The sequence below is a fragment of the Moschus berezovskii genome, chromosome 7 (assembly GCF_049115385.1).
Source record: "Moschus berezovskii isolate FMDL1 chromosome 7, NW_MosBer_1.0, whole genome shotgun sequence".
Lineage (NCBI taxonomy): Eukaryota > Metazoa > Chordata > Mammalia > Artiodactyla > Moschidae > Moschus > Moschus berezovskii.
The window spans coordinates 84,458,937-84,483,265 of record NC_142466.1 but is presented as its reverse complement, the minus strand read 5'-3'; the positions used below and the strand labels follow the sequence as shown (position 1 = coordinate 84,483,265).

The 24,329-nt window shown below is 37.5% G+C and overlaps 1 protein-coding gene across 5 annotated transcripts in view; it reads left to right on the top strand.

Moving 5' to 3' along the window:
• GKAP1 (G kinase anchoring protein 1) overlaps positions 1-24,329 on the top strand; it is an 86,479-nt gene that overhangs the window by 30,928 nt on the left and 31,222 nt on the right. For all 5 annotated transcript variants that reach the window (XM_055427352.2, XM_055427355.1, XM_055427351.1 and 2 more), the window contains one exon: positions 905-927. In XM_055427352.2, the coding sequence (XP_055283327.1) occupies positions 905-927 (23 nt within the window). The remainder of the gene's footprint in view (positions 1-904; positions 928-24,329) is intronic.

The window sequence follows — 24,329 nt, the reverse complement described above, 5'->3', positions numbered from 1 at the left end:
AGTCGCTCAGTCGTGTCTGACTCTTTGCGACCCCATGAATCGCAGCACACCAGGCCTCCCTATCCATCACCAACTCCCGGAGTTCACTCAAACTCATGTCCATCCAGCCATCTCATTCTCTCTCATCCCCTTCTCCTCCCGCCCCCAATCCTTCCCAGCATCAGAGTCTTTTTCAGGGAGTCAACTTGTCACATAAATATATGTTAATTTCATAGTATTATCACATCACTATAATATGTAGTTTTAAAATTTAAAAAACCTAGCTAATAGTTTTACAGGACACAAATTGCTATTCTACCTTTTATTCCACAATCTACACTAACAGTACCCTGTGATTTGATTTTAGACATGTTTACCTCCCTTCAAGTGCTCAACCCCCCAAAAATTATGTGAAACAACAAATCTAAAATATATAAAATTCAAATGTTTAGAATTTAATAATACCCCTTGATATGGGTGGCATTTAGTGGGATATGAGTCCTTAAGCTGAGCAAATTAGTAATTATATGGTAAATTTTAACATCTTATCCCTAGAAAAGTAAATCTGATGTGAGTCCCAGACAATCCCCAAATGACTTCTGTAACTCTTATTGTTGTTGTTCAGTCGCTAAGTTATATCCAACTCTTTTGCGACTCCATGCAGTGTAGCCCACCAGGTTTCTCTGTCCATGGAATTTCCCAGGCAAAAATACTGGAGTGAGTTGCCATTTCCTTCTCAAGGGGATCTTCTTGATTCAGGGATGTAGGCGGATTCTTTGCTGCTGAGCCACCAGGGAAGCCTGGTGTAACTCTTATAATTTTGAAGTTCTTTTCAATAACTTAGTTTCAATATTTTGTACATATTGAAATATTTTATATGTTAACGTCCTTCAATGAAATCTCACCATTTTTTTTTCGTTTACAGATCATATCAGTAAAAAGACTGAGGTAAGTGTTACTGTAACCATCTTTATTCTAGAAAACATTTGTTTGTTTTAAGAATAGTACTTTAGTGTTTATAAGTTTTTCTTTGAGATATAGCCATTTAAAGGATAGCCCACGTTTGTCGTGAATAATTAAACTCAATCATTTGTCTTGCAATTAAAATGATATAAAGTACAGTACAGTAGAATAAAAATACTATTTGCATGAAATATAGTATCATTTGACTTTAGCATCCTAATTATTGTGTGTCTAAAGGTTAACACATGTAAGCTTAAAATTTTAGGGAAAAGTGGTATAATACTTAAAACTTTATTAAAAAAAAATCCTGAAACTATGACTCAGGATGTTTTGGATTTATAGAAATTGTGAGGTAAGCTGTGATTTTATTGTTTATACCTGTGGATAAGATTAACCTGGTCATATCTTTCTCTTATCATTTGCCTTTAGAGGGTAGTACAGCCTACACATACTTTTTTAGTTTTATTGGTTACTTTTTTCTGTTAAGACTAATACAGTGTCTATAAACCTTTTAGCATTGGCAGATACTTCTATAAAACACCTTCTAATATTGAAGGTACCAATAAAATGTTGAGTTCTTTTGACTTCTTTAGGTAATAATCTAAGGTTTCACTATTTCTGTGTCATGTATGTTTTCTTGTTAGTAATTCCATTAATTGATTTTTTTAATAGTCAGGTGTTCCTTGATTTCACTGTAGAATACATACATAGTTTTGACTGTTTTTGTTGTTTCAGATGTTTTCTTGATGGGTCAGGGAAATGAAATCCGTTTCTAAGGAAACCACATCTATATAACTCTGTAACTATTATTAGTAATATAGTCCTCAGATGTGCACACAAACACAAAACTCATTTATTGTTAAAACAAATGATTGAAATTCTTTTAAAGTTATTTACAAGCCACTATCACTGTTTTTAGATTAAAATTTAAATGACTGCAAATATAGACTGAATATTATATATTAGAAGATTCCCTGAAGAAGGGAATGGCTGCCCACTCCAGTATTCTTGCTTGGAGAATTCCATGAACAGAGGTGCCTGGTGGGCTACAGTCCATGGTATCGCAATGGGTCGGACATGACTGAGTGACTAACAAACACATACACACATTGATTATGTGTTTGAAAGTGGAAAAATGTGTACTTTTGGACTGATTTCATTTTTCTTTAATCCATTGATTTATTGGGAGGGTAGTTTTATGCAAATTATAAAGCAGATACACGGATTCTTCAGATAGTACTGGCAACTGTTAGTGGAGGGAAAGATAATTTTTATGAGTTATTTATGCTTGCTTTTTTTTCTTCACTGACATGAAAGGAAAAAAAAAAGCAGACTGACAGGATCTATTTAATATATTTAATCCAAGTTGTATTTAAACGAACGTGACATAACGTATGTTTTGTGTTTCATTATAGTTTTAGGGCTGTATTTATCTATTTTTAAATAATTTGATATGTAATAAAATTCACTGTGAGTAATCTTGATGATTAAGATGTTGTAAGCATTTGTAAATGCAGTCTAATTATAATTTATTTCCTACATAAATATTTTAAGAAATTGTTCACAAAAATATGTATCTCACATTATTCTATGATATGTATTAAGAATATACCAAAGTTATGTTCTGCTACTATTGGATGTATTACTGATTTTCTGGGGACTTGGATATTTAAACTGAAGAAATTAAAGAAAGTAGGGAAATTGAAGAAATTAGGGAAATTCTTAAATTGAAGAAAGTAGGGAAAACCACTAGACCATTCAGGTATGGCCCAAATCAAATCTGTTATGATTATGCAGTGAAAGTGGCAAATAGATTCAAGGGATTAGATTTCATAGAGTGCCTGAAGAACTATGGATGGAGGTTTATGACATTGAACAGGAGGTGATCAAGACCATCCCTAAGAAAAAGAAATGCAAAAAGGCAAATTTGTTGTCTGAGGAGGGCTTTCAAATAGCTGAGAAAAGAAGAGAAGCTAAAGGCAAGGAGAAAAGGAAAGATATACCCATTTGAATGTACAGTTCCAAAGAAGAGCAAGGAGAGATAAGAAAGCCTTCCTCAGTGATCAATGCAAAGAGATAGAGAACAGCAATAGAATGGGAAAGACTAGATATCTCTTCAAGAAAATTAGAGATACAAAGGGAACATTTCATGCAACAATGGGCACAATAAAGGACAGAAATGGCATGGACCTAACAGAAATAGAAGATATTAAGAAGAGGTGGCAAGAATACACAGAAGAACTATACAAAAAAGATCTTCATGACCCAGATAACCACGATGGTGTGATCACTCACCTAGACCCAGACATCCTGGAATGCAAAGTCAAGTGGGCCTTAGGAAGCATCACAATGAACAAAGCTAGAGGAGGTGATAGAATTCCAGCTGAACTATCTCACATCCTAAAAGATGATGCTGTGAAAGTGCTGCATTCAATATGCCAGCAAATTTGGAAAACTCAGAAGTGGCCACAGGACTGGAAAAGGTCAGTCTTCATTCCAATCCCAAAGATAGGCAATGCCAAAGAATGTTCAAACTACTGCATAGTTACACTCATCTCACATGCTAGCAAAGTAATGCTCAAAATTCTCCATGCCAGGTTTCAATAGTACATGAATCGTGAACTTCCAGATGTTCAAGTTGGATTTAGAAAAGGTAGGGGAACCAGAGCTCAAATTGCCAACATCCATTGGATCATAGAAAATGCAAGAATATTACAGGAAAACATCTGCTTTTGCTTAACTCTCTCCACTTCCCTTGAGTGTGGGATGTATTTAATAACTTGCTTCCAAAAGTAGACTGTAGAAAGGGAGGGTAAGTAACTACACTGGAGAAACCTGGCAAACACAGCCTTGACCAGGTGATAAATGTTAATATTAGTGTTAAATCCTGTTGGTAGTATGTATTCTTGATGTGATGAGAATGGCCTAATCCTCTGTGGTTTTTTCCCCCTAAAACACATGTCTAGTTTTGAGAAAAACATCAAACAAAGGTAGATCCAGGACCATTCTACAAAATAACTGACCATTGTACCCGTATGACTTGAAAATATAAAGGTCATCAAAAGCAAAGTCTGAGAAAATGTCATGGCTCAGAGAAGGCTAAGGAGACAGGATAACTAAATGTAATATATCCTGGATGGGATCTTGGAACAGAAAAAGAACATTAGAGAAAATTAGTTCTAGGCAAATACAGATAAAGTGTGGAGTCTAATTATAGTAATATGCCAATAATGTTTCCTTAGTTATAACAAGTGTACTACAATAATGTAAGAAGTTATCAACACGGGACACTGGGTGAGAGATATGTATGGAAATTCTCTGATATCTGAAACTTTACTGTAAATCTAAGACTTTTCCACATTAAAGTTTATTTTAAAAATTGTTCAGTGGGTTCAAGTGTTATGAGACAATATAAAGTTAGGGTTAAGGCTGATAGCTATTAATAATTACTTCCTTGATTCATCATTTCTTTAGAGCTGTTATTTAACTTTTTACTTTAGGAATACATGCATATAATAATAATTGAATGGTAGAATTGATAAAATCAGTGGTATCTCAACTATTGTCATTCTCTTAATATATATCCTCCTCATGTTTCAAGATTGACTCTGTATCAAGCTGTGCAAGTGTATTTAGAGTTTTTCAGAACATGCTATACTTTCTCATTCTACCCTGCCTCCTGTGTATTCTTTCCTTCCATCTTTCTCAGTGGTGTCTTGTCTATGAATAGTTGTTAGTTCTTATAAGAGAGTGTGAAATCAGGAACAATGTATGTCACCATCTTGGTGATGTCACACGCCTCCATCTTTCTTGATTTGGCTAACTATGCTTTAGAACTTGGCCAAAGAGTCACTTTTTTTTCTGGAAAATTTACCTCATTGTGGTCTTATTTAGATGCCCAAATATCCTGTGTATACTTGATAGCACTCAACATCCTGTTTTATCACTGTTCTGCTTCTTCACTAAAATTTGATTTTTTGGAAGTCTGGGACCATATCTTACTGCTTTAATTTCTCTGGTAGTCCACACTCCTTTCATAGTGCATGTGTGTTTGTGCACATGTGTGTGTGCGTGTACTAATTCCTTTTATACTGTGTGTGTTTTCACACGCACGCATGCCCTAACTCCTTTCATACAGTGTGTGTGTTCACATGCGCGCGTGCACTAGCTCCTTTCATACTCTGTGTGCGTGCGTGCATTCCTTTCATTGTGTGTGTGTGCGCACACGTGTGCACTAACTCCTTTCATACTGTGTGTATGTGTGCGTGCTTGCCTGCACGTGCATATGCTCAGTCATGTCTTGACTCTTTGTGACCCCATGGACACATGAATGTTGATTGATGAATGAATGTTCTGCCTTCTTACTAAAACTTTCTCTAGCCTTTTTGGACTGCTTCTCCTGTGTATTTTTATCACACTGTAACAGAGAAACATGTTTTAATTGCTCTGCCAGTTCAAGCACATTGTTAGGGTCTTCATGGAGCTCAATATTAAGAAGAATTCTGAGACTGCATCCTTGCTTAGCAAGAAAAAGTGCCACTATCAGTTAATTATATTTGCCATTAATAAAAGAGGAAGAAGTGGCTTCATGCTTTACAGGTATTTTTCATCTCTGACATGTTCAGAACAGTGCTTAATTATTATGTTTGTAATTATTCGTGTTATAGTTTTTATCTTTCTCAGTAAATTGTGAGTTCCAAAAGAGTAGCTAATAGGTAGCATAGTGCTAATTGCATAGTAAAGGTTTAACAAATAATTATTTCAAGGCAGATTCAAAATTTGAGTCTGTTGGGTTCTATTCTAGGGGAGAGAAGATAGGCTTATCCCATATATAATGTAATTTTTAATATTATGCTTATAGAAAGAACACCATTATTTAGATTTCTTCTTGGAATAAATTCGGAGCACTCAAGTGTGGAAAAGAGTAATAACATACAGATGGAGCATTTTGAAGTTTGCATGTTACTGTATATTAAGGTATCTTAAAACTTTAAAGCTAGGAGTCTGTTCTTCTTAAATGTGGCTTGGAGCCCTTAGAAACATGAAACGAATTGTCAACAAGTGTATTTGTATTTGTCAGTTTATAAATGATACGTTCTTCAGATAGGAAACAGGTACTCAGAGGGAAACTAGATTTGTTTTTAATTGAAGTATAATTTGCACACAGTAGAATGCACCAGTCTTAAGTATGCAGCTTTGACACATATGTAAAGTTATATGACCTACATTTCTATCAGGATAAAGAACATTTTCATTACATCAAAAAATTCCCTTCTGTACCATGCCTGACATTCCTCGTGCCCTACCCTGCTTCCTACAGGCAACCACTTTTGTGGTTTCTACTGTCATAGATTAGTCTTGCCTCTTTATTTAAAATAAAGCACACAGTATGTTATTCTATGGTCTCAGCAAAATGCTTGAAGATTCATCCATGTTGTTTTGTATCACTACCTCTTTTCCTTTCCATTGTTAAATTATGTTCTGTGGTATAAACATGTCACAATGAGTTTATTCATTCCCCTGTTGGTGAACATTTGGTTTGTTTCCATTTCTTGACAGTTATGAATGAGGCTGCTATGATATTTTAAAGAACAGCTTTATCAAGGTATAATTTACAGGTACTATAAACATTATCCATTTTAAATGTACCTTTTTTTTTAAATGTACTGTTCAGTGAATTTAATGTGACTATTTACACAGTTGTACAGTCATTACCATGATCTAATTTTGGTAAACTACTGAAGAGTTTTCCAAAGTGGCTGTACCATTTTTTAATTGTGGAAGTATAGGTAGAAATTTGTGAAATAAGGAAAGGGATTGTTGCATTCCTGGCAGGCAGGCTAACAAAAGTTTTTTAATGATGTACTAACTTTAGTACTTGCACTCTTGTTCAGTTCAGTTCAGTCGCTCAGTCATGTCTGACTCTTTCCAATCACATGGACCGCAGAATGCCAGGCTTCCATGTCCATTACCAACTCCTGGAGCTTACGCAAACTTATGTCCATCAAGTCTGAATGATGCCATCCAACCATCACATCCTTTGTCATCCCATTCTCCTCCCTCCTTCAGTCTTTCCCAGCATCAGGGTCTTTTCCAGTGAGTCAGTTCTTCTTGTCAGGTGGCAAAAGTATTGGAGTTTCAGTGTCAGCATCAGTCCTTCCAATGAATTATTCAGGACTAGATTTCCTTTAGGATGGACTGGTTGGATCTCTTTGCAGTCCAAGAGACTCTCAAGAGACTTCTCTCAAAACCATAGTTCAAAAGCATCAATTCTTCAGTACTCAGTTTTCTTTCTGGTTCAACTCTCACATCCATACATGACTAATGGAAAAACAATACCTTTGACTAGATAGAGCTTTGTTGGCAAAGTAATGTCTCTGCTTTTTAATATGTTGTCTAGGTTGGTCATAGCCTTTCATCCAAGGAGCAGGCATCTTTTGATTTCCTGGCTGCAGTCACCATCTGCAGTGATTTTGGAGCCCCAAAAAATAAAGTCTGTCACTGTTTCCATTGTTTCTCCATCTATTTGCCATGAAGTAATGGGACCAGATGCCATGATCTTAGTTTTCTGAATGTTGAGTTTTAAGCCAACTTTTTCACTCTCCTCTTTGACTTTCATCAAGGGGCTCTTTAGTTCTTCTTTGCTTTCTCCATAAGGGTGGTGTCATCTGCATATTTGAGGTTATTGATATTCCTCCCGGCAATCTTGATTCCAGCTTGTGCTTCATCCAGCCTGTCATTTCACATGATGTACTCTTCATTTAAGTTAAATAAGCAGGGTGACAATATGTAGCCTTGACATACTCCTTTCCTATTTGGAACCAGTCTGTTGTTCCATGTGCAGTTCTAACTGCTGCTTCTTGACCTGCATACAGATTTCTCAGGAGGAAGGTCAGGTGGTCTTGTATTCCCATCTCTTTCAGAATTTTCCACAGTTTATTGTTTTCCACACAGTCAAAGGCTTTGGTGTAATCAATAAAGCAGAAGTAGGTGTTTTTCTGGAACTCTCTTGCTTTTTCGATGATCCATCAGATGTTGGCAATTTGATCTCTGGTTCCTCTGCCTTTTCTGAATCCAGCTTGAACATCTGGAAGTTCATGATTCATGTACTATTGAAGCCTGGCGTGGAGAATTTTGAGCATTACTTTGGTAGCATGTGAGATGAGTGCAATTGTGCAGTAGTTTGAACATTCTTTGGCATTGCCTTTTTTGGGATTGGAATGAACACTGACCTTTTCCAGTCCTGTGGCCACTTCTGAGTTTTCCAAATTTGCTGGCATATTCAATGCAGCACTTTCACAGCATCATCTTTTAAGATTTGAGATAGTTTAGCTGGAATTCCATCACCTCCTCTAGCTTTGTTCATTGTGATGCTTCCTAAGGCCCACTTGACTTTGCATTCCAGGATGTCTGGGTCTAGGTGAGTGATGACACCACCATGGATATCCAGGTCATGGAGATCTTTTTTGTGTAGTTCTTCTGTGTATTCTTGCCACCTCTTCTTAATATCTTCTGTTTCTGTTAGGTCCATGCCATTTCTGTCCTTTATTGTGCGCATCTTTGCATGAAATGTGCCCTTGGTATCTCTGATTTTCTTGAAGAGATCTTTAGTCTTTCCCATTCTACTGTTTTCCTCTACTACTTTCTACTGATCACTGAGGAAGACTTTCTTATCTCTTATTGCTCTTCTTTGGAACTGTACATTCAAATGGGTATATCTTTCCTTTTCTCCTTGCCTTTAGCTTCTCTTCTTTTCTCAGCTATTTGAAAGGCCTCCTCAGACAACATTTTGCCTTTTGCATTTCTTTTTCTTGGGGATGGTCTAGCTCACTGCCTCTTGTATTACTGCCTCTTGATGACTGCCTTTAGTACAATGCACTCTTGAACTAAACTTTAAATGAAGAAACATTTTCAATTTTTATTTGTATTCCTTTATGCCAACAACATCAGGAAGTGTAATTAAAAGCAAAATGCTTTTTAAAATAATAAGTTGTAATAATTCTTAGAAATCTAATAAATGATGTGTAAAACCTATATTGGGAAAATTATAAAACTTTATTGAAAGATAGTAAAGACTTAAATGGAAACACTGTGTTCATGGGTTGGCAGACTTACTATAAAAGGGTCACTTTTCCTCAATCTGTAAAATCAATGTAATCTCAATCAAAATCACAGTTTAGTTTTTAAACTAAAAATGAAATCACTACTGAAATTAATGTGCAAGTGCATAGAACCAAAAATAGCCAAAATGCTCTTGAGGGAGAAAAAGATAGGTGGATTTGAACAATCAGAGATCCAAGATTATTTTTTAAACTGATACAGTAAGGATTTGGCATAGTGATAGACAAACAGACCTTTAGAACAAAATAGCCCATAAACAGAACAGCTATGTATATACCTTGATTGTAGCAAAGTGATGTGACTATTACTGGGAAAAGGATTTACTTTTTAGAAAAAGTGGGGGTTTGGAGACCAACTGAATATTTGGGGGAAAAAAGATGGGATTATTACTTTACATCAGTTCAATTCAGTTGCTCAGTTGTGTTGGGCTTTTTGTGACCCCATGGCCTGCAGGATGCCAGGCTTCCCTGTCCATCACCAACGCCCGGAGTATACTCTAACTCATGTCCATCTAACCATCTCATCCTCTGTCGTCCCCTTCTGCTCCTGCCTTCAGTCTTTCCCAGCATCAGGCTCTTTTCAGATCAGTCAGTTCTTTGCATCAGATGGCCAAAGTCCTGGAGTTTCACCTTCAGCATCAGTCCTTCCAATGAATATTCAGAACTGATCTCCTTTAGGATGGAGTGGTTGGATCTTCCTGCAGTCCAAGGGGTCTCAAGTTTTCTACAACACCACAGTTCAAAAGCATCAATTCTTCAGTGCTCAGCTTTCTTTATAGTCCAATTCTCACGTCCATACATGACTACTTGAAAAAGCATGGCTCTTTTGGCTTAAAACTCAACATTACTTCACATCATTGACAGAAATTCATCCACAGTGGATCAAAAGCCTAAAAGTCAAAGGCAATGTTACAAATGATTCAGGTGCAAATGCAGGAATAATATGTTCATGATTTTAGGGTAAGAAAAACACAAAACCCACTAACTTTAAGTGTATACATTGAATCAAGGAGTTTTCCCTATTGAAGTATGTTAGAAGAATGAAATAATGGTTTTCAGAGTAGGAAAAGATTTTTTCCAAAGAACTCAATTGAAGAATGGGTGGAAAAGCAAACATGATAGAGCATATTTACATGTGCTTAAAACATACAAAAAGATGTCCAGCTTCTTTCCTAATCAGGGACATGCAAATTAAAACCACAGTGAGAATAGTGTTTACCTTCTGTGTTGGCAGAAATCAGAGTCTGATGATTTGAAGTGTTGCTGAGGATGTAGAATATTAATGTGTGTGCTAAGTCACTTCAGTCATGTCTGACTCTGCAACCCTATGGACTGTAACCCCCCAGGCTCTTCTGTCCATGGGATTCTCTAAGCAAGAATACTGGAGTGGGTTGCCACGCCATCATCCAGGGGATCTTCCTGACCTAGGAATCAAACCCGTGTCTCTTGGCAGGTAGCTTTTTTACCACTGGTGCCACCTGGGAAGCCCCCAAGAATAAGGAATAGTACACTGCTTATGAAGAGGTCATCTGTTACAAACAGTTTGGTCCAACATAGTATTGGAAATCCTGATCAGGGCATTTAATTAATCAAGAAATGAAAGTCATCCAAATCGGAAAGGAATTAGTAAAACTATCACTATTTGCAGATGACTTTGTTTGCAGTTGACCCTTAATTAAGGGTCAGGAGTGCCAACCCTCCATGTAGTCAAAAATCCATGTGTAATTTATGGTTCGCTATCTGTATAGCCAGTTCCTCTGTATTAGAGGTTCCTCTGTGTTTGAAATTTTGTGCTCACAGATTCAGCCAACCATAGATAGTGCAGTACTGTAGTATCTACTATTGAAGAAAATATGTGTATAAGTGGACCAACGTGGTTCAGACTCTTGATTGTTCAAAGGTCAGTTCTAACATAGAAAACTATAAAGACTTAACAAAAAACTATTTAATAAATGAACTTTTCAGGGTACAAAACCAGTATACAGAAATCTCTCTCATTTCTCTGTACTAATAGTGACCTATCAGAAAGAACAATTAGGAACATAATCCCATTTGCAGTTGTATCAGAAAAATAAAATACATAGGAATAAATTTAACCAAGGAGGTGAACACTGAAAACTGATGTATGCTGAAAACTACAGGAATATCCTAGTAGATATTTCAGATACCCTAGGTTCAGTTCTCAGTTCAGTTCAGTTCAGTTGCTCAGTCGTATCCGACTCTTTGCGACCCCCTGAATCACAGCACACCAGGCCTCCCTGTCCATCACCAACTCCCGGAGTTCACTCAAACTCATGTCCATCGAGTCGGTGATGCCATCCAGCCATCTCATTCTCTGTCGTCCCTGTCTCCTCCCAACCCCAATTCCTCCCAGGATCAGATTCTTTTCCAGTGAGTCAACTCGTCGCATGAGGTGGCCAAAGTATTGGAGTTTCAGCTTTAGCATCAGTCCTTCCAATGAACACCCAGGACTGATCTCCTTTAGAATGGACTGGTTGGATCTCCTTGCAGTCCACGGGACTCTCAAGAGTCTTCTCCAACACCACAGTTCAAAAGCATCAATTCTTCGGTGATCAGCTTTCTTCACAGTCCAACTCTCACATCCATACATGACAACAAAAACCATAGCCTTGACTAGACGGACCTTTGTTGGCAAAGTAATGTCTCTGCTTTTTAATATGCTATCTAGATTGGTCATAACTTTCCTTCCAAAAAGTAAGCATCTTTTAATTTCATGGCTGCAATCAGCATCTGCAGTGATTTTGGAGCCCCCAAAAATAAAGTCTGACACTGTTTCCACTGTTTCCCCATCTATTTCCCATGAAGTGATGGGACCAGATGCCATAATCTTCGTTTTCTGAATGTTGAGCTTCAAGCTAAACTTTTCACTTTCCTCTTTCACTTTCATCAAGAGGCCTTTGAGTTCCTCTTCACTTTCTGCCATAAGGGTGGTGCCATCTGCATATCTGAGGTTATTGGTATTTCTCCCGGCAATCTTGATTCCAACTTGTGCTTCTCCAGCCCAGCGTTCCTCATGATGTACTCTGCATATAAGTTAAATAAGCAGGGTGACAATATACAACCTTGACGTACTCTTTTTCCTATTTGGAACCAGTCTGTTGTTCCATGTCCAGTTCTAACTGTTGCTTCCTGACCTGCATACAGGTTTCTCAAGAGGCAGGTCAGGTGGTCTGGTATTCCCATCTCTTTCAGAATGTTCCACAGTTTATTGTGATCCACACAGTCGAAGGCTTCGGCATAGACCACCGCAATAAAGCAAATACAGCAGTAGAATGAGTCACACAAATTTTTAGTTTTCCGGTGCATATGTTATGTTTACAATATACTGTTATTAGTCTATTAAGTGTACAATAGCATTATGTCCTTTAAAATGTTCATATAGTAGTTAAAATATTGATAGAAAATTCTAATCATATGATAACACAGGATTACTTTAAACCCTCATTTTGTAAAAAAGTCAGTAACTGTGAAGCACAGTAAAACAGAGCATAATAAAACAGGGTATACCTGTATTCTCATCCACTGGTCCATTTATTCCTGTGCTAATACTGCACTGTGGTCATCACATCATAATGTCTTATATATGAAAGAGTGAGGGGCAATTGTTAATCATATTAAGAAAATCAAATTGGATCTCTACCTTCCATCATGCATTAAAATCTATTCCACATAGATTAAATAGTTATGTATGAAAGAAATTATACCACCCTTAAAGTATAAAATACAGGAGAATATATTTCTCACCGGGGGATAGGGAAAAACATATCAAAAACACTATAAAATGAAACGTTGATAAATTGGATGCTTTTCAAAACAAGTAACCTGTTTTCCACAAAAATAATAAACAATTTTAAAGGACAAGGCACAAATTGAGAGAAGCTATTTTCAATACATAGAACTGATAGACAATTAGTGTCCACATACGTAAAGAACTGTCACGTGGTTAAAAAAAGAGATTGCTGTCTTATTTTCTGACTGGCTCATAGGATAAAAAATTTTAAAAATAGATAAGCAACATCAAGCATTTTATAAAACAGGGAAATATTAATAACAAAAAACATGAAAAAATGTCCAACTTTGCTACTGTTGGGAGAAAGGCAAATGACCACACTGAGAACTTTTTTCCCCCACTCAATACATAGGCAAAAATTATGAAGTTTGGAAATACCAAGATTCTGAGGCTATAAGTCAAAGGAGTTATGGATTGGTTTACATTGGTAGAAATATAAATTAGTACAAATATTTTGCATAAGTTTGGTGTTCTTGGAAATTTGGATATACATTATAACCCAGGAGTCAATAAACTTCTGTAAAGGAATCAGCAGCAAATATTTCAGGCTTTGGGACATATCAAACTCTGTTTCACAAGTACTGAACTGTGCCACTGTAATTTAAAAGCAGCCATAGGCATTATATAAATGAGCATGGATGTATTCCAATAAAATTTTATTTACAGAAAACTGCAATAGGCCCCTTTTGGGCTGTAGTTTGCTGATCCCTGATAAGACTTATCAGTTCTCATAGATGTATGTGACTTTAATGTAACACATTTGAACCACATGAAAAATCAGATTTCTGCTCTAAGTGACCCATTCCTTAGTCTTGACAATCTATAAAAAAAACTGGGTTTGGAGGCTCATGGCTAAAATATTTACTTTTAATTCCACTAATGTTATTAACTATACCATTTGTGTTTTGCTTGTTTCACAAGATTATTATTTCTTGTATTACCAAGTATATGACTGAGCTTTCAACGGAAATGATGACTAGACTTGAAGCAGTTGATCAAATGTATAGTTCGATATATGATCAATGATTGTAATAGTGTAACCCTAGAAGGCAATGGCAACCCACTCCAGTACTCTTGGGGAAATCCTGTGGATGGAGGAGCCTGGTAGGCTGCAGTCCACGGGGTTGCTAAGGGTCGGACACGACTGAGCGTCTTCACTTTCACTTTTCACTTTCATGCATTGGAGAAGGAAATGGCAGCCCACTCCAGTGTTCTTGCCTGGAGAATCCCAGGGATGGGGGAACCTCGTGGGCTTCCGTCTGTGGGGTTGCACAGAGTCGGACACGACTGAAGCGACTTAGCAGCAGCAGCAGCAGTCCTGGAGAAACTGCCCCATGTATGCTGTAGACTGTGTGCTTGAATGTTTATAAATGTGTAATAGCCCAGCCAAAAATGAAAAAAATCCAAATGTAAATCTTCAATGGAATGGATAAATTTTAGTTATAATCACACAATGGTTTATGTAGTAGTGAAAATTAATGTATAAATTCAGGCAATAAAATAGATGAATCCAAAAGGGAATGTTAGGCAACAAAATGGATGAATACAAAAGAGAATGTTAAGTGAAAAAATGTTAGAACCATATCAAAGTGATATCAATTTTTTAAAACGTAAAATCAAGCAAAACTGAATACTCTTGCCAAAAATGTTTAAGCTACATATAAATCAAGTCTTAAGGTCTTTCGGGCTTCCCTGATAGCTCAATTGGTAAAGAATCCACCTGCAATGCTAGAGACCCTGATTCGATTCCTACGTTGGGAAGATCCGCTGGAGAAGGACATTCGTGGAAGGACAGTCGATGGACTGTATAGTTTATGGGGTCGCAAAGAGTCGGACACGACTGAGCAACTTTCACTAAGGTCTGACTTCCATTTTACAGGATAAATAGAGATTAGAAGCACAAGTTAAATGATGCCTAATGGAATCAATGAGGCAAATCTAGAAGATGGATACTTTGTAGGACAGTTGACCTCGTCTCTTCAGCAAAGTGTTATGGAGAAGGAAAGGTGGAGCGTGGGGAGGGGATGTTCTGGATTAAAGGAGATATGAGAAATGATCAGTAAAAGACAGTTTTATACAATAGAGGAAATTTAAATATGAGTAGGTATTATGTTTTTATTAGGTGTGATGTTATAGTTAAATTATAAAATTTATTTTTTTGTAGCTAACTCCATGTGAAGTTTGAGATGAAATGTCACGTTAATACTGTAAAATAGCTAAGTGAAAAAGGGGATGGGATAATTTGTTAAGAAATTATGATTGTTAAAGTAGTTGTAGAGTATACAGGTGAAAATTTTCATGATAAAAAGTAAAACAAGCAAAATGAAAATGTATTGTTTTCTGATACTTCTATAGCATAATAGTAAAAGATGAAAATGATAAACACTAAATTTGTTACTCTTGTGGAGGGCACATAGTATAGGCAGTAGTCTAGTTTTTAAGTAAAATAGTGGAACCATGGGTGTCCTTTTTTAAAAAAAGCTTTATTCAGTTATAATTTACATTCACCTGTTGTAAGGATATAATCCAATAATTTATAATAAATTTAAAGAATTTACATTATAATTTACATTCAACTATTGTAAGGATATAATCCAATAATTTATAATAAATTTAAAGAATTTACATTATAATTTACATTCAACTATTGTAAGGATATAATCCAATAATTTATAATAAATTTAAAGAACTGTGCAACCATAACCATAGTTTAGATCTAAGACATTTCTGTCATCCCCCAAAGTTCCCTTATATCCATTTGTAGTCAATCTCAACTCCATCTTCAGCCCCTGGCAAGTTCTCATCTACTTTTGTGTTCCTGTAGATTTGCATTTTCTGGTAATCTAATGTGAGTGGCTTTCCAGGTGGCGCTAGTGGTAAATAATCTGCCAGCCAATGCAGGAGACACAAGAGATGTGGGTTTGATGCCTGAGTCGGGAAGATCCCCTGGAGAAGGAAATGGCCCACTCCAGTATTCTTGCCTGAGAAATCCCTGGGACAGAGGAGCCTGCTACAGTCCATGGGGTTGCAAAAAGAATCAGACACAACTGAACACGCGCGTCACACACACACATACACACAATGTGAATGGACTTATAATTGTATTCTTTCACATCTGACTTCTTTCACTTAACATAATGTTTATTTTGTTTGTTTGCTTGGCTGTGCCACATGGCATGTGGGATCTTAATTCCCCAATTAGGGATTCATCCCACATCCTCTTCATTGGAAACCTAAAGTCTTAAAACACTGGACTGCCAGGGAAGTCCCTAGCATAGTGTTTTTGAGGTTTATCTATGTTATAGCATGTGCCAGTAGTTCATCTTGCTTTATTGTTGAGTAGCATTCCATTGCATGTTGTTTATCCCCTAGTTGACAGACATTTGCTATGAACATCTGATGCATGTCTTTGTGTGGAGGTGTTTTCATTTCTCTTAGGTGGATACTTAGGAGTGAAATTGCTGGGTTGTATGGAAATTTATGTTTGACTTTTATTTAAGTGTCTTGTCAAGCTGTTTTCCAAAGTGACTGTACTGTTTATCATTCCCACCAGGAATATATGAGGGTCCCAGTTTCTCCATATCCCTGTCAACCACTTGATATTGTCTCTTGTTTTGATTATAGCCAGTGGCTATATGAGTGGCCATCTCATTTTAACTTGCATTTCCCTAATGACTAGTGATTTTGAACATCTTTTTATTTACTCATCATCGGCTATTCTTGCATCTTATTTGGGGAAATATTTATTCATATCTTCTGCCCATTTTAAAGTGTGTTGTCTTATTATTGTTTTCTAAAGTTCCTTTAGATATTCTTGATACAGAACCTTTATTAAATATATGACTTCCAAATGTTCTCTCCTAGACCATGACTTGCCTTCTTACGTTCTTAACGTTCTTTTGAAAAACAGAGAATATTTCAGTCTAGTTTATTGATTTTTTTCTTTTATAAGTCATGCTTTTGGTGTTCATTTAATAATTCTTTACCTAACCCAAGGCCACAATGATTTATTTTATGGTTTTAATTCTTCCTTGAAAGTCTATGATCAGTTTTTTCATTGTAGTAAAATACACATAAAATTTACCATTTTAGCCATTTTAAAGTATACAGTTTAGTGATATTAAGTATATTCACGTTGTTGTGTGCCCGAAATCACCATTCGTCCCCATAGCTCTATTCATCTTATAAAACTTAAAATCTGTTCAGTTCAGTTCAGTCGCTCAGTCGTGTCCGACTCTCCGCGACCCCATGAATCACAGCACGCCAGGCCTCTCTGTCCATCACCAACTCCCGGAGTTCACTCAAACTCATGTCCACAGAGTCGGTGATGCCATCCAGCCATCTCATTCTCTGTCGTCCCCTTCTCCCGCCCCCAACCTTTCCCAGCATCATCATGGGAAATAGATGGGGAAACAGTGTCAGACTTTGTTTTTTTTGGGCTCCAAAATCACTACAGATGCTGATTGCAGCCATGAAATTAAAAGATGCTTACTCCTTGGAAGGAAAGTTATGACCAACCTAGATAGCATATTAAAAAGCAGAGACATTACTTTGCCAACAAAGGTCCGTCTAGTCAAGGCTATGGTCTTTCCAGTGGTCACGTATGGATGTGAGAGTTGGACTGTGAAGAAAGTTGATCGCCGAAGAATTGATGCTTTTGAACTGTGGTGCTGGAGAAGACTCTTGAGAGTCCCTTGGACTGCAAGGAGATCCAACCAGTCCATTCTAAAGGAGATCAATCCTGGGTGTTCATTGGAAGGACTGATGCTAAAGCTGAAACTCCAATACTTTGGCCACCTCATGCGACGAGTTGACTCACTGGAAAAGACTCTGATGTTGGGAGTGATTGGGGGTGGGACGAGACGGGGATGACAGAGAATGAGGTGGCTGGATGGCATCACCGACTCGATGGACATGAGTTTGAGTGGACTCCGGGAGATGGTGATGCACAGGGAGGCCTGGCATGCTGTGATTCATGGGGTCGCAAAGAGTTGGACACGACTGAGCAACTAAACTGAACTGAATGAAGTGATGTTGATGATCTTTTCATGTGCTATTGGCCATTCATTTATCTTCTTTGGGGAACTGTCTGTTGTAGTCATTTGTCCATTTTTTAAATTTAGTTGTTTGGTGGTTGTTACTGAGTTTTAGAAGTTCTCTGTATATTAATACCTGGATATTAATCACTTATCAGATACATGATTTGAAGACATTTTTCCCCATTCTGTGGGTTGACTTGTATTCTTGTATTCAAGCAGTATACAGGATACTGCTGAATCCTGTTTCCTGGTATTTTGTTGAGGATTTTTGCTTGATGTTTCATAAGGGATATTAGTCTGTAGTTTTCTTTTCATGTAGTGTCTTTGTCTAGCTTCACTATCAAGGTTATGCTGACCTCATGAAATGATTTAGGAAGTGTTATCTTCTTGTCAGATATTTGGAAAATTTTGAGAAAGATTTAGTTCTTGTTTTTATTTTTCTTTTTTAATTGGTAGAAAATTGCCTTACAATGTTGTGTTGGTTTCTGCTGTACAACAGTGTGAATAAGTCATTATTTTATATTTATTTTATATATATATATATATATATATATATATATCCCCTTTCTCTTGATCCTCTCTCCTCTACCCCCATCACACCCCTGATTAAGTTCTTTAAATGGTAGAATTCACCAGTGACACCATCTTGTCCAGGGCTTTTCTTTGCTGGGAGATTTTTGATTACTGATTCAGGCTCTTTATTGTAATAGTTATAGGTCTATTCCAGTTTTCTTTTATTTGTGATTTAGTCTTGAAAGGTTTTGTCTGTCTAGGAATTTTTCCACTTCATCTAGGTTATCCAGTTTATTTCACATATATGTGTTCATAATACTCTCTTATAATCATTTCTGTGTAATGAGTAGTAATGTCCCCATTTTCATTTCTGATTTTAGTAATTTGAGTCTTCTCTTTTTTCTTTCTAAACCCATCTAGCTGAAGATTTGTCAGTTTTTAAAAATTTTTTGAAGAACCAACTCTTGGTTTCATTAATTTTTTTTCCTCTATTTTTCTTTTCTCTACTTTGTGCTAATCTTCATTGTTTCCTTCTGTTGATGAAAAAAGATGCACAGTGTGAGAGTTGTGAGTTAAGTTTTCTTCCAGGGAAAATGAGGACTGTAGTCTGGGAGACAGCACCTTAGATAGCTCTGAGAAACTGCTCCACAGAGGAAGTGGAGGAAGGTCAACATATAAGATTGTGGTGAAGAGGGAGTTCAGTGCAATAAGGTACTTACTTTACAAAAGATTTTCTGCTAGTCACGAGGAGCTGATATCATCTTGAAGGAATTTAGTGCTTTTCTAGATATGAGGAGTTGCAAGGATTGGGATCATGAAATCAGTTCCTGAAAATATCTGTCTAAAAACCTGCTCTACCAGTTTCCGTGGAGCACAGAGTGCCTCACTCTCCACCCTGAATTCCTCTCAGGGCATGTCAGAGGTCAGCAGCTACAGCAGCACAGGATTCAGTCTCTGCAGAGGCAGATGGCAAATGCCTTTGACAAGAGCCAGTTTGTAGTTGGCAGAGCCCCATCATAGTTATAAATTTGACCATATTGGGAGCTGTGAGAGAAGCCCCAGGAGACTTAGTGTCCTTAAAATTCAGTTAAATTTTACATTAACATAACAGCCAAGAAATATTCAGGAAATGAGTCTTAGTAGATATAGACCTCCATTAATAAGGTCTTCCCTGATAGCTCATTTGGTAAAGAATCATCTGCCTGCAATGCAGGAGACCCCAGTTCAATTGCTTGGTCAGGAAGATCCGCTGAAGAAGGGATAGGCTACACACTCCAGTATTCTTGGACTTCCCTTGTGACTCAGATGGTAAAGAATCTGTCTGCAGTGTGGGAGACCTGGGATTGATCCCTGGGTTGGGAAGATCCCCTGGAGAAGGGAAAGGCTACCCATTCCAGTGTTTTGGCCTGGAGAATTCCATGGACTGTATAGTCCATGGGTCGGAAAGAGTTGGACACGACTGAGCGACTTTCACTTTTCTATTAACAAACCAGCATTTAACATTCATCGAAACATCTTTTCTTCCCCAAATTACCCTCATTTTTACCAAATAAAACCAAATTAAGACTAGTTTCTTTGCAGAATTAGTTCAGAATAAGTCTGGTTATAATAAACTTGGCCTGACAATCTATATAACCATAATTGATCTTAGACTTTTTAGCTTTGCTGAAACTTTTATGAAGAGTCTTGGACTGAACTTTTATTTTTTATTTATTTAAACCATGTCGAGTTTATTATTCCAATGGCACTAATACAGCTGGAGGTGCTCAGTGACACTGTGTGGGCAGGGTTTCCTGAAAACCTTCTAGCTTCTGTCCAAAGAGAACATCTACCCTCTTGTTTCTTCCCCCTTTCTGGAGGAAAATCCACTAGGGGCCATTTACCCAAATAAACCTCTTAATGCGTTTATTTTTAACTTTTTTTTTGTCATTAAGTTTCTCTCAACAAAAAAGTATTGGTTGTCCCATCCCCTCCCCCATCCCCACCGGCCAGATAAGTCCCTGTTGCTAGGGCACTTCTGTTGCCCCTGAAATCTGGAAATAAATATTAAAAGAAATGGCATCGAGTGTTCATGTTGAGCGATGGCTTGAAGTGGGCCCCAGAAACCCGTCAGGCAGAGCATTACCGGGTCTGGACAGCCGCGAGGTGTCGTGGAGAATGTGGGGGCTTGTTGCTGTGGTCACCTGTTGGACTGAACTTTTAAAAACAACTTCTCAGGGCTAGGAGAATCATGCCAATAGCTTATCACAGATTTCATCTAACAGATCTATGTGAATTCCTCCCTTGTTAAGGTCTCCAAAATTTCTTGAGATTTCTGTTAACTGTTAGTGAGATAGCCTTCCTAAATTATCTGATAAAGCTACTGGAAACCTGAGAGTTTCCAGTCTATGGAGGGATCAGATAGAAAAAGTAAATGTTTCAGTTTTGCTTACAAAAGTATAATTTAGCAAATTACTGTAAGTAAGTAGTAGTTAGTTTGAGGGGAAGGTTTTCCTTACACCTGGAAAACACAGGCTCAAACCAGTAGTTTTTCGGATAGAAACCATGTAAGTTATAAGCATATTCACCAGTTCTTTCAGTCCTTTTGTTAATCTTGGTAAAGCCATCAGGCTTCTCATTGGAATCGTTTCATTTCTTACCTAGTTCAGCATTATGGTCTGAAAATAAGAAACTTACATTTATCCAAAAGTCCTTTCTATAAATCTTATTGAAGAGGAAGCATTTTTGCAAAAGCATCAGAATAAAACCATAACTGTCTATAATGGTAAAGGACTTAAAAAGGCACTTTTAAAATCTGATTACAGTGCAGTTGACAAAGGAATTTGCTTATGGATGTGACAACACTTTAAGATAACATAACATTTATCAGAATTTTAGGCACGTCATTTAATTTCTGGGATATCTATATTAGTAACATTTATCATACTGTATAACCTAAGGAGATTTATTACTTATTCAACAATACCTCCCATGCAATTCAACATACCAAATGAATCTTATTAGTTCAATATCTCTCTAGGATGTTTAAGAAGCCTTCTAAAGCATCCCAGTTAGCTAGTGGTCAAAAGTGCTTCTTTAGAAGTTGATTTAGGAAGTTTTGTCAATAAATATCAAAGGGATTTAGGACACTCAGATAGGAGCATAAGTCACTGTGAAACAGTAGTTACTTATTCAAAGTAACAATTAAATACTTCAAGGGCAAATGTAGAACATCATTTAAGAGGTAAAGAAACTTGAAAATCAGTTATCAAAGGCAATTTAACATCTTTAGAAAACTTGTCTCTTTTTTAACAAAAAAGCCAAATTTAAGTTTTACACCAGCTTACTTTTAAAGTTCATTTACTCAACTAAACTGACCACCTAATTTATTTTAGCACAGTTTTAACTTTCAAGTTGTTGAGTATCTGGAGCGATCCTAAAATATAATCATTTCTGAAAGTTCACCTAAAACTCTTTATCTCATTTGTATTTTGTCTCCTTAAAATTTTTTCCACATTGAGTTAGTTTTCTTGTCAGCAAATTTGTAACAGATAGAATAAGGTCTTATTTGACCTCTAGTAAACCTAAGTACCGGAGAAGGCAATGGCAAGCCACTCCAGTACTATTGCCTAGAAAATCCCATGGATGGAGGAGCCTGGTAGGCTGCAGTCCGTGGGATCGCTAAGGGTCGGACATGACTGAGCGACTTCACTTTCACTTTTCACTTTCCACTTTCACACATTGGAGAAGGAAATGGCAACCCACTCCAGTGTTCTTGCCTGGAGAATCCCAGGGATGGGGAGGCCTGGTGGGCTTCCGTCTATGGGGTCACGCAGAGTCGGACACGACTGAAGTGACTTAGCAGCAGCAGCAGCAGCAAACCTAAGTACTGGAGAAGGCAATGGCACCCTACTTGCCTGGAAAATCCCATGGATGGAGGAGCCTGGTAGGCTGCAGTCCATGGGGTCGCTAAGAGTTGGACACGACTCAGCGACTTCACTTTCACTTTCCACTTTCATGTGTTGGAGAAGGAAATGGCAACCCACTCCAGTGTTCTTGCCTGGAGAATCCCAGGGACGGGGGAGCCTGGTGGGCTGCCGTCTATGGGGTCGCACAGAGTCAGACACGACTGAAGCGACTGAGCAGCAGCAGCAGCAGCAAACCTAGGTACAGGGCTTCCCTGGTGGCTCAGATGGTAAAGAATCTGCCTGCAATGCAGGATACCCGGGTTTGACCCCTGGGTTGGGAAGATCCCCTGGAGAAGGGAACGGCAAGCCACTCCAGTATTCTTGCCTGGAGAATTCCATGCACAGAGGAGCCTGGTGGGCTACAGTCCATGGAGTCACAGAGTCCAACATGGCTAAACAGCTATCAAACACACAAACCTAGGTACAACAGGAATACTATACGTAACATTGATAAGTCTAGACATATCTATATTAATCAAACCAACAAGCGTAAGCCACCTTCAGTAACAGATATCAATTCAGTACTGAATATTCCCCAGTTCATGGATCCTAAAATTTATCTTGGCCAGTTTTTTTATATATTTAGATTTAATTTGTAAGCTCTTACTTTCAAGTCAACTAAAATAATTCATTTACAAGTTAACTTTTACACAAAGATTGAACCAGAAATCTCAGTTTTTTTCCACTTGAGTTCAAAAGGCTTTTTCCCCACTCTCCACTCTTTTTTTTCCTGAGGGCCTGGGCACAGGGGACTGTGTCCCCACTCAGTTATTTGGCATGAAGCATCCCAACACTGTAGCCTACAGGCCAGGTCTTGGAGCTAGTGAGCCCAGATGTCAGCTACCACATCAGCATTATTCACATAACTGAATTTTCCCCAGTATGTCTGTCACCAGTGTGTGTCCCCAGGGTGAACTACATCCACCCTTCACCTTTGCAGGAAACTCTCTGAGACGAGCAGATAGATATAGTTCACATTTCTATCAAATTACTGCTTTTTCCCTTGGCCCTGGTGTGTATGAGGTTTTGTGTTCAGCCTTTAAGAGTGAGATCTCTATTTCTCCCAGTCCTGTGGGACTCCTGCAATTAAGTAAGCCCCACTAACCTTCAAAGCCAAATGCTCTGGGGGTTCATCTGCACCTGTGGGTTAGCGGGCCTGACTTGGGGCTCAGAACTCTCATTCCTCTGGGAGGACCTCTGAAATATAATTACTCTTCAATCTGTGGGTCATGCACCTGGGGAGTTTGGGATTTGACTATATCACAAGTCCACCCCTTCCACTCATCTCATTGTAGTTTTTTCTTTTATGTCTTTAGTTGTAGAAAATCTTTTATGATAGGTTCTAGTCTTGTTCATCATTTTGTTTTTGTTTTTTTTTAAATATATTAGTCTCTTAAATCATGTAGAAAACAAAAAGTATAGTCACATGCCATTGTTACAATAATACTGGCTTTTATAATTACCCATTTATTGTAATGTTTGTTTCCCCATGTGGCTTTGAGTTACTGTCTAATGTTCCTTTTACCTTCCCAGCACTATCTTGAGCATTTCTGGCAGGTCTGGTGGTCACTAACTCCTTTGGATTTTGTTTTTCGGGGAATGTCTTGATTTTTCACTCACTTTTAAAGGAGAGTTTTGTCACTTACAAGCTTTTTGGTTGAAAGTTTTTTTTATTCTTGAATTAGTATTTTTAATATTTTAGCCCACCATCTTCTGGCCTTCAGGTTTCTGCTCATGATCTTATTGAGGATCCTTGTATATGATGACTTGCTTCCTCTTGCTGCTTTTATGGTTTTCTCTTTGTCATTATCTTTTGAAAATTTATTATAATGTGGCTTGCTGTAAGTCTTTCTTGAATCCATCTTATTTGGAGTTCTTTAAACTTCTTGGATATTTATAGTCATATCTTTCATCAGATTTGGGAAGTTTTTAGTTATTATTTCTTCATATAGTCTGT